Below are 13,067 nucleotides of genomic sequence, written 5' to 3'. Positions count from 1 at the left end.
TTTGCAACAGAGTCTCACTCTGTTGCCCAGGCTAGAGTGTTATGGCATCAGCCTAGCTCACAGCAATCTCAAACTCCTGGTTTCAACGGATCCTTTTGTCTGAGTCTCCTGAAGCTGGGACTATCGGCACCTGCCACAACACCCAGCTAGTTTTTTAAAGGTGGAATCTTGCTCTTGCTCAGGCTGGTCTTGAACTCCTGAACTTAAGCAATCCACCCTGTGCCTGGCCTAATTTTTCTATTTTTAGTAGAGATGGGGTTCTCATTCTTGCTCAAAGTAGTCTCAAACTCCTGAACTCAAGGTATACTCTTGTCTCAGTCTCCCAGAGTGTTAGGATTATAGGCATGAGCCATTGCACCGGGCCATAGGGATAATTTTTGGCAACATACTGCATTTACATAGGAAAGCACTCACAACATGCTGTTAAACATCTTCTTTGTCAACTAAATGATACATCCAGTATCTTCCTTGATTTTAATCATTTATGTGGCCACATTATGATTTTTGAGTGCAACTATCAACCCCAAATCAGGCCAGTAAATACTTGTTGGATAAAAGAACCATGTTTAAGTTTCTTGCTATTGAAAAAAAAAGATAGGAATTAAATATTTGATGACTAAATGGGGCAGCCTTCAGGTCAGTTTAAAAGCACCACAGTACCCAGTGGGGAAAGTGGATGGATTTTGTGCTCAACAGCTTCACAGTTGCACAGCCTCTGTCCATCATGGGCCATGGATGCTGTGGGCCAATCAAAGGCTAGATTCTTTCCCCTCTCTTCCTCTTCTGCCTATCTCAATGTCCCCAAACTCTAGCTATTTCTTTTCTGATGATTTACCATTTCTTTTTTAGAGACAGAGTCTCACTTTATCACCGTCAATAGAGTGCTGTGGCAGCATCACATAGCTCACAGCAACTTCCAACTCTACAGGTGCTCGCCACAACGCCCAGCTATTTTTTTGGTGCAGTTTGGCTGGGGCCGGGTTTGAACCTGCCACTCTTGGTGTATGGGGCCGGCGCCCTATCCACTGAGCCATAGGCGCCGCCCAATTTACCATTTCTTGAGGGATCAAGATGTGCATTCCAAATTACTTTAAGTCCTCCTACTGAGAAGATTTTTTTTTTTTTTTTTGAGACAGAGTCTCACTCTGTCACCCTGAGTAGAGTGCCAGGGTGCCATAGCTCACAGCAACCTCAAACTCTTGAGCTCAAGCAATCCTCTTGCCTCTGCCTCCTGAGTAGCTGGGACTACAGGCATATGCCTCTATGCCCGGCTAGTTTTTCTCATTTTTAGTAGAGATGGGGTCTTGCTCTTGCTTAGGCTGGTCTCAAACTTCTGAGCTCAAGAAATACATCTGTCTCAGGTTCCTAGAGTGCTAGGATTACAGGCGTGAGACACCACACCTGGCCTGAAGATTTCATATTTTATCAATTCCTTCTACCACTTTTAAAATGTAACTAGGCCAGGCGTGGTGGCACATGCTTGTAATCCTAGCACTCTGGGAGGCTGAGGTGGGTGGATCACTTGAGCTCAGGACTTTGAGACCAGCCTGGGCAAGTGTGAGACCCCCCATCTCTAAAAATAGCTGGGCATTGTGGCGGGTGCCTGTAGTCCCAACTACTCAGGAGGCTGAGGCAAGAGGATTGAGCTTAAGAGTTTGAGGTTGGGCTGGGGTGGTAGCTCATACCTATAATCCTAGCACTCTGGGAGGCCAAGGTGGGTGGATTGCCTGAGTTCATGGTTTCAAGACCAGCCTGAGCTAGAACGAGACCTTGTCTCTAAAAATAGCTGGGCGTTGTGGTGGGCACCTGTAATCCCGGCTACTTGGGAGGCTGAGACAAGAGAACCGCTTAAGTCCAAGAAGTTGCTGTGAGCTATGATGCCACAGCACTCAACCCTAGGGCAACTGAGTGAGACTCTGTCTCAAAATAAATAAATTAATAAATTAAATTAGACTAATCTATACTCTAGGTGTGGCTTGTTAACATGGTTTAAATGAAAGGAATCATTTACTGAGCACTTACTATTGCACACAATGACCAGATGAAGCAGGTGCTATTATTCATACATCTAGTTTGCAGATGAGAAAACAGGAGCCAGGAGAGTTTGATGACTTGCCCAAGGTCAAGAAAATGCTAGAAAATGCAGAGCCAAGATCTGGAACTGACATCTATTGGGGGGAGGTGACCACTTAACTGATAATGCTTCCCATAAGCTTAAAGGCAATCTAGTATTTGCTGGGCACCTACTGGACCCCTGGCATTGAGCCTAATCACTTAATGACACATCTGATTAGAGACTTAAGAACATATTTACATTTCCTTGCCAAGAGAATGGTAACATTAATACAGTTGATCCCTTTGGCAGGAGCAGTTGTAAATAAACAGACATTAACAAAAAGCTGCCCACTGAGCTTACAGTAGAAATGCCCCCACATTCAGGGAACCTCAGCTGACACATTTAGATACTTCCCCCTTCCCATTCCCTAGTCACCCCATCAATCAGCTCCCAAGTGGTCATCTTATCCTTACAAAGGAACTTCTCTCACTCCCTCCTATCACCTTCCATTTTAGCAAAGCTATCTCCATCCCAGTTTCTTTCTTTATTTATTTGAGACAAAGTCTCACTCTGTTAACATGGTTAATCTGGGCTAGAGTGCAGTGGTGTTATCATAGCTCACTGCAACCTCAAATTCCTGGGCTTAAGGATCCTCCCGCCTCAGTCACCCAAGTAGCAGGGACGACTAGTGTGTGTCACCAAGCTAGGCTAATTTTTTGTAGAGATGAATCTCACTGTGTTGCTCAGACCGATCTCAAAACTCCTGGGCTGAAGCAATCCTCCCACTTTAGTCTACAGGAGTGAGCCACGAAGTTCCACTTCTTTTCCCCCTTTCAAAGTGAATATTCTGACCTCAGGAGCACTTTAGACAAATTCAGTACATCTAAGACAACCTTCTCAATTCCCCCCAAAAACTGCCAACAGGGGCAGAAGTTAAGCAAATGCTTTAGCCTTTTATTGACAAACAGCAAGGCTGTTCTCTCTTGTACACTATATTCGGCTTCTGAGCTATTCCGTATTGTCTATGTCTCAAGTTAGGAGTGTAATCCCTTAGGTGTTTTATTCAGAGGCAAACCTAATTTGTAGAAATTGTTCTCAAAATCCAAGAATAAAATCCCGGCTATTTTCAGACAAAGACAGAGGTAGGAGTCTGTAGAAATGAGTTAAGAAGGAGCTTAAAATACTTCACATTCCAGAAACACCCTGCCTCCCCCCCAGGAGATGGCTTGTATTCCCACTCCTTTCTCAGCAGTTGACTCAAAGGAGCTGAAGCTTGAAGTGAGGCCGCTGATAAGAGCTGTGTGGGTTTAGACAAATGACTTATAGGTCTCTGAGCTTCAGTCTGCTTATCTGTAAAATGGGGCTGACACCACCATTTTATTGAGCACCCACAAATTCTTTCAAGGTCCAACAAAGGGACAAATGTCCTACAAATTGGTCTCTCTCTCTCTCTCTCTCTTTTTTTGAGACAGAGTCTCACTCCGTCTCCCTGGGTAGAGTGCTGAAGCATCTTAGCTCATAGCAATCTCAAACTCCTGAGTTCAAATGATCCTCTTGCCTTAGCCTCCCAAGTATCTGGGACTACAGGCATCTGCCACAGTGCCCAGCTAGTTTTTCTATTTTTAGTAGAGACCCATTAATTTTTCTATTTTTATTTATTTATTTATTTATTTTGAGACAGAGTCTTAAGCTGTTGCCCTGGGTAGAGTACCGTGGCATCGCAGCTCACAGCAACCTCAAACTATTGGGCTCAAGCCTCAGCCTCCCAAGCAGCTGGGACTACTGGCACCTGCCACAATGCCTGGCTATTTTTTTGTTGTTGCAGTTTGTCCGGGGCTGGCTTTGAACCCACCACCCTCAGTATATGGGGCCAGCGCCTTACCCACTGAGCCACAGGCACTGCCCTGGGATCCTGATTTTGCTACATGACTTTGAGCGAGAAAGCTCTCTAGACTTCAGTACCACAGGGGACAACCTTACTTATTTACTAGGTTATTGTGACTGTCATAAAGGAATCATTTTGTAAATGTAAGAAATTAAGAGTAGCTTTTTGACCTTACTCCAATTTCATAGGCCTACAGTCCAGGCAGATAATACCAACCCACGACCCAGCTGTAAAGGGGGATCAGTGGAGACAAAGTGAAAGCAGACTTCTCTCACCATGAACCATCTTCTGGTAGTCCTAGAGTGGGCCTCTTTGCAATAAGACTATCCCACCCAGCACCCAAAAGCTTAGTAGCTGGTCACAGGACACTCACTCCATTTCATCCCAGTACATGATGGAAGCAATATCCCCAAAGAGAGACAATAAGCAGTTAAGAAATGGAATTCTGGCTCAGTGCCTGTGGCTCAAGCGGCTAAGGCACCAGCCTTGTACACCTGAGCTGGCAGGTTTGAATCCAGCTGGGCTGCCAAACAACAATGACGGCTACAACCAAAAAATAGCCGGGCACTGTGGCGGGCGCATGTAGTCCCAGCTACTTGGGAGACAGAGGCAGGAGAATTGCTTGAGCCCAGGAGTTGGAGGTTGCTGTGAGCTGTGATGCCTACCCAGGGCGACAGCTTGAGGCTCTGTCTCAAAAAAAAAAAAAAAAAAAAAAAGATCTCTGGTTCTGGGAATAGGCAGAACTGGTTTCAGATCCCAAGTCATGATCTGTGTGAACCTGGGTAGTTTTGTTTGCTCTTAGAACCTGTTTCCTCATGTGTAGCCCTGGCTTGGTGTAGTGTGATATGAAGGAGTCAGGAGAGTGTTCAGACATAATCTGTTGCTCTAGTGGGAATAAGCTTTACTAACTTCTCCCCTCTTGCATTTACAGCAAGTTTATAAGAACTGTGGGAGGGGAAAGGAGCTTTAATTTCTTGAAAAAAAATTTTTTTGGCTGGGGCTGGGTTTGAACCCGCCACCTCCAGCATATGGGGCCGGCGCCCTACTCCTTTGAACCACAGGTGCCGCCTGGGAGCCTTAATTTCTTTCATTAATTAGGTAAAGAAGTTTTTTTTTTTTTTTTTTTGGAGATAAGAGTCTTACTACGTTACCCTCGGTAAAGTGCCATGGTGTCTGTTCACAGCAACCTCCAACTCTTTGGCTTAAGCGATTCTCTTGCCTCAGCCTCCCAAGTAGCTGGGACTATAGGTGCCTGCCACAATACCCGGCTATTTTTTGGTTATAGTCGTCATTGTTTTTGGCAGGCCTGGGTTGGGCTGGAACCCACCAGCTCTGGTGTATGTGGGTGGTGCCCTAGCCACTTGAGCTACAGGCCTCTGAGCCAAATTAGGTGAGAATTTTGTAAAGACTACCTTTTTGTAAGAAAAAAATTACATTGCTTGACAAATTTCCAGAACATTTTATAAAAGACATCTTGTAAAAGGTCATCATACTGATAATAGTACCACCCTGGAGTGTATAAGGCTTTATAGTTTAGAAGGCAGTTTCCAGATTACTGCTTCATCTAATACCTGCAAAAACCTTGTGAAGTAGCATTTATCCCCATTTTACAGATAAGAAAACTAGTACTCATAAAGTTAAAAGGCCACAGAAGATTTGGCAGAGCTTGGATTTCAAGCCTTCTAAAGTACAAATTCAGCACACTTTGCAATTCACAAGAGAATTTCATGTTCACTGATTACTAAGCCTACATTGCTTAGACATGTCTGAAATGGCATTTCAGGAACCCAGAGTGGAATGACCAGGTTAGCAACATGGTTAAAGAAATGCAGCCATCTGGATCACTTGTGCCTATCCTGAAATATTTTTCCGTCATTCAGGAGGATTCTGATGGCATACGCTGCCCCCACTCTGACATGTTTGAGAAATCTTTTATTAGTGATGTTCCAGAAGGCAACATTTTATTTATTTTATTTTTTTGAGACAGTCTCACTATGTCATCCCGATAGAGCTCCGACGAGTCACAGCTCACAGCAATCTCCAACTGTTGGGCCTAAGCGATTCTCTTGCTGCAGCCTCCCAAGTAGCTGGGACTACAGGGACCTGCCATATGCTGCGTTATTTTTTGTTGCAGTTGTCATTGTTGTTTAGCTGGCCTGGGCTGGGTTCGAACCCATGAGGTGAGCCCCGGTATATGTGGCTAGAGCCATAACCACTGTGCTATGGGCACTGAGCCAAAGCAACATTTTAAAATCAGGCTCGGCGCCTATAGCTCAACCGGCTAAGGCGCCAGCCACGTACACCTAAGGTGGCGGGTTTGAATCCCCAGCCTGGACCCGCCAAAACAACAATGACGGCTGCAACCAAAAAATAGCCGGGCGTTGTGGCGGGCGCCTGTGGTCCCAGCTACTTGGGAGGCGGAGGCAGGAGACTCACTTGAGCCCAGGAGTTGGAGGTTGCTGTGAGCTGTAATGCCACGGCACTCTGCCCAGGGGGACAGCTTGAGGCTCTGTCTCAAAAAAAAAAAAAAAACATTTTAAAATCAGGCAAACAATAATCACAACTAAATACAAAATTTCAGGTGAACTTGCCTTTCAAAATAAAGCAGACCCTTGCAATGGGAAACTTGCCCAAGAGTTTTTATTTTTTTCCTTGTACAAAAACAGTTAACACCACTTTGCAAAAGGCATACAAAAATACAGTATAAAAAGAAAAAAAAAAAAAACTCCCCCAAGAGCATAATACCCAAGAGCAGCTTATAAAACACAAGCTATTCTGGTGAGATATCAGTAATCTACATCCTACCTGTCCTCCAAAGACAATTCCAGAAGTCAGGTGGCTTCTGAAAACCATGCTCCAAAAGATAGGCTATTTCCAAACTTCCACTGGGGTTCTCTGAGGCCAAGAAGCAACCTCAGAATGAAATCATAATGGACGATAGGTTTGGGACTGGCAACTGGTTTTCTAGAAAGCCAAATATAATGCTTACCATCCATCTCCCCCATTGTCAAACCCAGAGCCAGTAGGCACCTGCTATCCTGGGCTGAGTTCTCAAGAGGCTGGTCCTTATTTCAGGACAGGCTTAGGGGTTCCTGAGGTTGCCTATATGACACATGCTGGTTTGGGTGACTTTCTCAGATTGGAGGCTGCACCTGGATTCTACTTGGAGCTGCATAGTCCCGCTGGGGCAAAGTCCATCATGGTTGGCTAAGCAGAGCTCCTGGAAGCTCCTTTAAAACCCACCAGGAAGTATAAATTCATCTTCTGGAGTGCTGGATGAGTCCCAACTGCTCTCCCCAGAACTTCAGTAAGGCCCAGATTCTGGGAAAGGGATCTGACTCATGGCAGGCTGGCAGGGGCCCAAAAGTGGCTGTAGAGCCAACAAGCTCCTTGGAGCTGCATAAGGACAGATTTGCATGGTTCCAGTAGAACGTGAAACTCATCAGTCAAGTACCGAGAGGCAGGTGGGAAAGAGGAAGTGGTACAGTTCTTCCTTCTGAGGTGCCTTGAGAAATGATTCTAAGATGGGCCTCACGTGCTCCTTGGAAATCACCTGGGTAGGGAACAAGTTCACTGGCCAAGACGCTAAGCCTTCCCCAGACCCCAGGCTAAGACCCACTTCCCTGTGTCTTGGGGAAACATCTGACTTATGGGAAAGGGTATTGTTGCATAACAAAGGCAGAATGAAACAAAAAAATCTCTTGTGAGGACAGAAAGGTCCCTCCCTCAGAGGAGAGGGCCTAGAGGACTCTGAGACAAAGAACCTAGAGGCCAAGCTCTTTAAACGTTCTCAGGGTCGCAGCATTTAGAGCGGAAGGAGAGGTGTCATCTAACAATGTTAACATTATATTATAAGTTTCCAACTCCTCAGCTACTATAAAGTGTCTGACAGTGAGGTAATGGTCCATATTATCAAGTCTGTGAGCTTGTCTTCACCCAAGACAGCTCATGTGTCTCCTGGAAAAAGGAGCCTCAGGGAGAGCATCCAGGCCCAGCTGTCCTTGCATCACCCCAGAGACACCAGTGGGAGCATCCTTTCCTAGCCTAAAGCTCATTCGGAGTGTGAGATTTCATGCAGGCTGGAGCCCTCGATAACGTCCACCACCTGTTGCATAGCATCTGTCAGCCTTTTCTTCAGAGCTAGTGAGCTAGGCAGACCCCAAGTCTCCTTAGTCAGCTGCCTGCTGGGAAGCCAGAGAAGACACAGCACTCCCATGAATTAGGGAAGAGGGAGAGCTGGGTTTCAAGGTCTCCAAGATCACAAGCCCTATTCCGTGTGCACTGGCTGCGGTGCATCCTGGGATCTACCGTCCAGACAGTCCTGCCATAACCAAAATGTGCAAATTACTAAAGGGGAAAGAGGGTTAAAAACAAACTGTCTTTGTAAGACAGAACAGTCAGGCTTTTTGGTCAGTTAGTAACCACTGAGGTACGCGATTCTTTTCTGCAATTGCTGTTGCCGGCATCGAAGCTGCCTTTTCTCTGTGGCCATCCTCTTCTCGGCCCCCACCAGGGCTTGCAAGTATTCCAAGGCCTTGCTTAAGATCACTACTTTGGGGGCCTTAGAGCAGCTGGCCAGGGTGGGTACCTGGTCCCTCAGGGCCAAAAACCGTGACCGCAGGTCATTCCGCCTTTTACGCTCCAGGAAGTTGTGGTTCTTCCTCTTGGTCACGTCCTCAGTATCAGAACTGACAGGTTTGGGGTGGTAGGACCGGGGAGCCTCGCTTTCTGTAGGCAGGGGGCTCACAGTCTCTTCATCCTCCTCTCCTTCCTTCTCCTCTGGAGCATTTCCATCCCCAAGAGCCTCTTCTTGGGAATCTCTCTCTGGAGCCCCTTCTTGGGGGCAGCTTTCTGGAGGAAAACGGGCTGCATAGTTGTGCTGCTGCTGATGGATGGCGATGTGGAAGTGTTTCATGCAGGGGTCCAGAGGGTCTGCTCGCACTGTAATGGTGACAGGCTTCCGTATAGCCAGAGACTGTCTCTTCTCTACTGTCACAACGTCAATTTCTTCACCCTCTGTCCAAGAAGAGAGATCAAGAGAGGAAACACATCCCATGAGAAAGGCATACACACACCCTATAGCTTTAACTCTCTATGCTTAGGCTTGGAAAGGTCGGTAATATTTTCCCAATTTGGAGATAAACAAATTGAAGTGAGGAGAAAGTGGGCTCCTGTGCCGTGAGGTAAGGGCAGAGTAAAGGACAGGACGGGAAATAAGCAAGAAGGAAAATATTCTCCGATTTCCTTTTGCACAGTAAGGCTTAGATAAGAACAAAAGGCAGACCCAAGCCAACAGCCCCCAGTCTGCAAAGCCTCTCCCCTCCCCCACTGGGGGGATGTAGAGAAAGAGCTACCAGCCTGGGACAAAGTTTAGCTATAAAGATCTTCCCCAGTCGGGCTCTTTCATGCCCCATCAGAATTGTAAATGAGGGGTCTGTGGGCAGAGCTGCCCTTTGTTCCTGCCCAACACAGCCTGCACTTGGGGAATTGTTACTTTTCACAAGTTATAAATCCTATTATTCCCCCACCTCTCTATTCTGCCATCCCTTTTAGCTGGAGATTCAGAGAAGGGAGGGCTACAACCCATTCCTCATCACCCACGGGGGTGGAGGGGGGCGGTGTCCCTTGGGAGCATTTTGCTCCTAGGTTCAATGGATTTCTAAAGTCATCCATCATTTATAGGTCGTCCACCCCACCCCCTTCCCTGGACCAGAAGAAGGTTGGATTTGTAATCATAGGTCAGCGGAACAAAGGTCACAAAGGTACACGCAATCATCTCCAAGCTACCTGCACCAAAGGCAAAAACTGGACAGTAGGATAATGTCCCAGATACAAGAGCCAAAACACCAGGGACCTAGAGACACTTGGACACGTCCCTATTATTCCCTGGCTCCAAGGTCTCTTAGGTTAACCCAACCAGGGGAGGGGCAATTGGAGGAAAACCCTCCAGCTCCACACATTTTCATAGCCCCCACAGAGAGCCACCTTAACGCGTTTCAGCCTGACAGTTGAAGAGCTCCTTTCTCAGCCTCTTTGCATATCAGGAAGCTTGAGCCCCTTTGTCAGGAGGGCTCCCATTGTGTGGACAATCGCATTATTTCTCCATTAATAAAACCTGACCATTCAGCCCTCCTGGCCCCAAAGCCTGTGATTGGCTGGTTATGCTGTGTTTGGAATGCAGTTTTACACAGCCCCTAACTCCTATTGGCTAAGCCCTGCTGTCAGTCACTCTCCCCACCTCCTCCTCATTGTTTGCAATCTGTTGCATTTTGTTCTAGGCCATGTGGCCTGTGAGTGAACCAAGAGCCCACTAACAGGTTCAGGTTAAAGGGCAGGTCAGAAAATTATTCAGGGAGCCAGCTCACCTACATCCCAAAGCTTTAATTTTCACTATTAAATCTCATGGCTCAGGAAGGTTCTGTTTAAGGAAAAAATAATTTAAGACACTATTCTCCTTTTCAGAGAGTTGTATCTAACTCTACTTAAACAAGGAAATGTCATCAGGATAACTCCAATCCTCTCATGTGCAAAGGGAGAAACTGAGACCCAGATTAGCCAAGTCTACATATTACCTTTGAAACAGTCTGTATGTCAAACTATTCTCTTTCCACCCTACCTCCACCAGCCTTTGTACATCTTTTTTCTTTAAGGCTAGTCAGTGAATAAATAAATTTTTATTGGTTTCTTGATCTCAAGATTTCCATGCCAGCCATTAAACAAATTTAAGCTCTTGGTGTAGAAAACAAGTAGATTAAAAATGACCTTAACACGGTGGATAGAAAATAATTGACTTTTAATTCATCTTGTTATCCTCACTTTTCCCTTCCAGCGTATGACAACTCCATTCCCCAGTTTGCTCTCAAATGGTCATGTAAAAGTTATTCTTTTAAAAGCTACAGTGAGTTTTCTCTGTCTTGATTTACATGCTGCTAGCTTCAGTCTACACCCTACAAAAGCACTCTCTCCAGTGCTTCTGAGTACAGATATCTAAGATGTTGAGGTAAGAACAACACAGCCTGGTGGCACAGGCCACTCCACTCTGCCCTCAAGGTTTGCACTTGAATCAAGCATCAGGGAGGGGGGCCTGGAACTCTATGGCCAGAGGTTGACCCAAAGTAGGGGCCAGTGAGTGTTTGTTGAATGGCAGGGAGCATCTGAAGCCTGCAGACATATTAGGAGGGAGCTAGGAGAACATCTTTCCATCTCAGGCCAAAGTAGCAAGGCAAAGTGTAGTCCTCAGATAACCTGCCAGACAACCTATGAATAGCAAAGTAGAGGTACCAGGTTGGGAGCACTCAGCCACTTGAGGAAGAGAGGCTAGCTAGATGAGACGAAGTTGGGGCTCACTTCTAGTGATTTCCTATCTCTAATCCTCAGTTCTTAATGGGAAGTGTTCATTCCTCCCGTCTCATGAGTGATGGAGAGGAGGATGCACAAGTTGCTAAGGCTGGGAGGTACAAGGAGAGGACACTCATTACTGGCATTTTAAAGTAAAGCTGACTGCAGACCCAGGTTTTTAAAAGGATGAAGGCTTTGGCTTTGCACAAAAGGCTCCTCAGAGTCTTCGCTCCCTAGGGGAGTGTGAGTTTCCCAGGGAAAGAGTCGGCAACAAAAAAACGCTTCAAGCTTGGAGTGACTCCTCCAGCCTCCTTTGGAAAGAAATCCTTTACAGTCCAACCCCAGCATTGTTCTCTAAGTGCCAACCCTCACCACGTCTCCCTTGTCCCCTGGGGCTCCAATCATCATCGAGGGGATGCTGGCTCCCACGCCACATCTCCAAAGTGTTTACCAACACACCCACGTGCCAGACAGACACTGCTAGGGGCTACCTCAGCAGCTTCTGCCAAAGAAAGAGGTGATCGAAGGGCTTGAGAAGACCCAGTGCTTGACCTGACAGAGGTAGAGCTTTGGCCACCCGTGAGGTATCCCCCTCTTGGATGGCCCGGGGTAGTCCTTACCCGAGTCACTAGGGCTCTCAGACCCCGAGCAGGCCTGGGTCTTGGGCTCGCCCAGAGCACAGGGGGCGGCAGTGGCCGGAGTGCCGGCTTCAAGGCTAGGAGTGCAGTCCGGGGCGGTGGGCGCCTTGGGCGGGTTCCCTCGGGGCGCGCCAGCAGCGAGCCGGTCGCTCACCGCTCTCTCCAGCCGTTCCCGGGCGGAGAAGCCGCTCCACATGCAGTCACGACGAATGATGGAGGCGTAGTTCCTTCCCCAAGCTTTCGAGTGGCCCCGAGATTCCGCCTCGTCCCCAGCGCCCCCTCCGGGCCACGGCTCCGGGGGACCAATCGCAGGGGCCAGGTCCCCGGCGCCGGGACTCGAGCCCCAAGGCGGCGACGTGGGGGGCGACGGCACCAGCTCGAATTTCTTCCAGATGTCCTCACTGGGCGCCGTGGAGCGGTAGAAATCCTCCCCGCAGTCATAATCGTAGAAATAGTGCTGGTACGAGTCGAAGTCCATGTCCGCTCCCTGCGGGAGGGAAGGGGGGACGTGCTGGCTGGGTGCCGGCCGGTGGAAGGAGGCGTCCCTGGGTCCCTTGGCACAGACCGCTGCCAGGCTCTCCTCCCTCTCTGACCCCTCCGGCTTGCAGCCTGCGCCCTGTCCTAGCGTCCTGGAAAGCCCAGCCCTGGGTTAGAGCGCCCAGGGAAGCCGCTCACAGCGCGCGGACCAGGCTGCAGGGAGCGAGTTCAAAGCAAACTTTGCCAGCGACGCCCGGAGCGCAGCTCCCAGGGCCCAGCCCGGCCGGGCCGGGCGGGGGCGCGCTGTGCCCAGAAGGCAGCCTGCAGCCAGCCCCGTCTCCCGGCACCCGCTCCAGTGCCCGGGAAACCCGCAGCCTCACCTCGCTCCCGCCGCCCGCCACCTGGAGCGTACCGGCTCCCGGCCCGCTCGGGGCAGCCCGGCAGTCAGCACACACGCACATGCGCGCCACCGAGCGCGCGCCCCGCACTCACGAGCGCGCTGCCACCGCGCGCGCCTTCACCCAAGCTCGTGCACGACGGACCGGACGCTCCCGGGATTGGCGCGGGAGCGCGAGCTGCAGGCGCATTGTTTCCCGGCTGCCTTATATCTGGTCGCGCGCCCCGGACTTGGGGACTGGGGGGGCGGGCCCTATGGGAGAAGCTCCTCCCACTC

General features: G+C 48.6%; 1 protein-coding gene across 1 annotated transcript; it reads right to left on the bottom strand.

Moving 5' to 3' along the window:
* Nucleotides 1-6,564: 6,564 nt before the first annotated feature.
* On the bottom strand, nt 6,565-12,855 carry MYCL (MYCL proto-oncogene, bHLH transcription factor). Its single transcript, XM_003798987.3, has 3 exons — nt 12,775-12,855; nt 11,900-12,404; nt 6,565-8,957 (listed from the first exon to the last, which is right to left on the bottom strand). Exons 1-3 carry the CDS (start codon nt 12,853-12,855, stop codon nt 8,356-8,358), a joined length of 1,188 nt encoding a protein of 395 aa, XP_003799035.1. The 3' UTR covers nt 6,565-8,355.
* Nucleotides 12,856-13,067: the final 212 nt, after the last annotated feature.

This window comes from Otolemur garnettii, unplaced genomic scaffold, assembly GCF_000181295.1.
Source record: "Otolemur garnettii isolate 467f Iridium unplaced genomic scaffold, OtoGar3 scaffold00144, whole genome shotgun sequence".
Classification (NCBI taxonomy): domain Eukaryota; kingdom Metazoa; phylum Chordata; class Mammalia; order Primates; family Galagidae; genus Otolemur; species Otolemur garnettii.
Note: the sequence above shows the minus strand (reverse complement) of the source record. Positions and strands in the feature narration are given on the sequence as shown.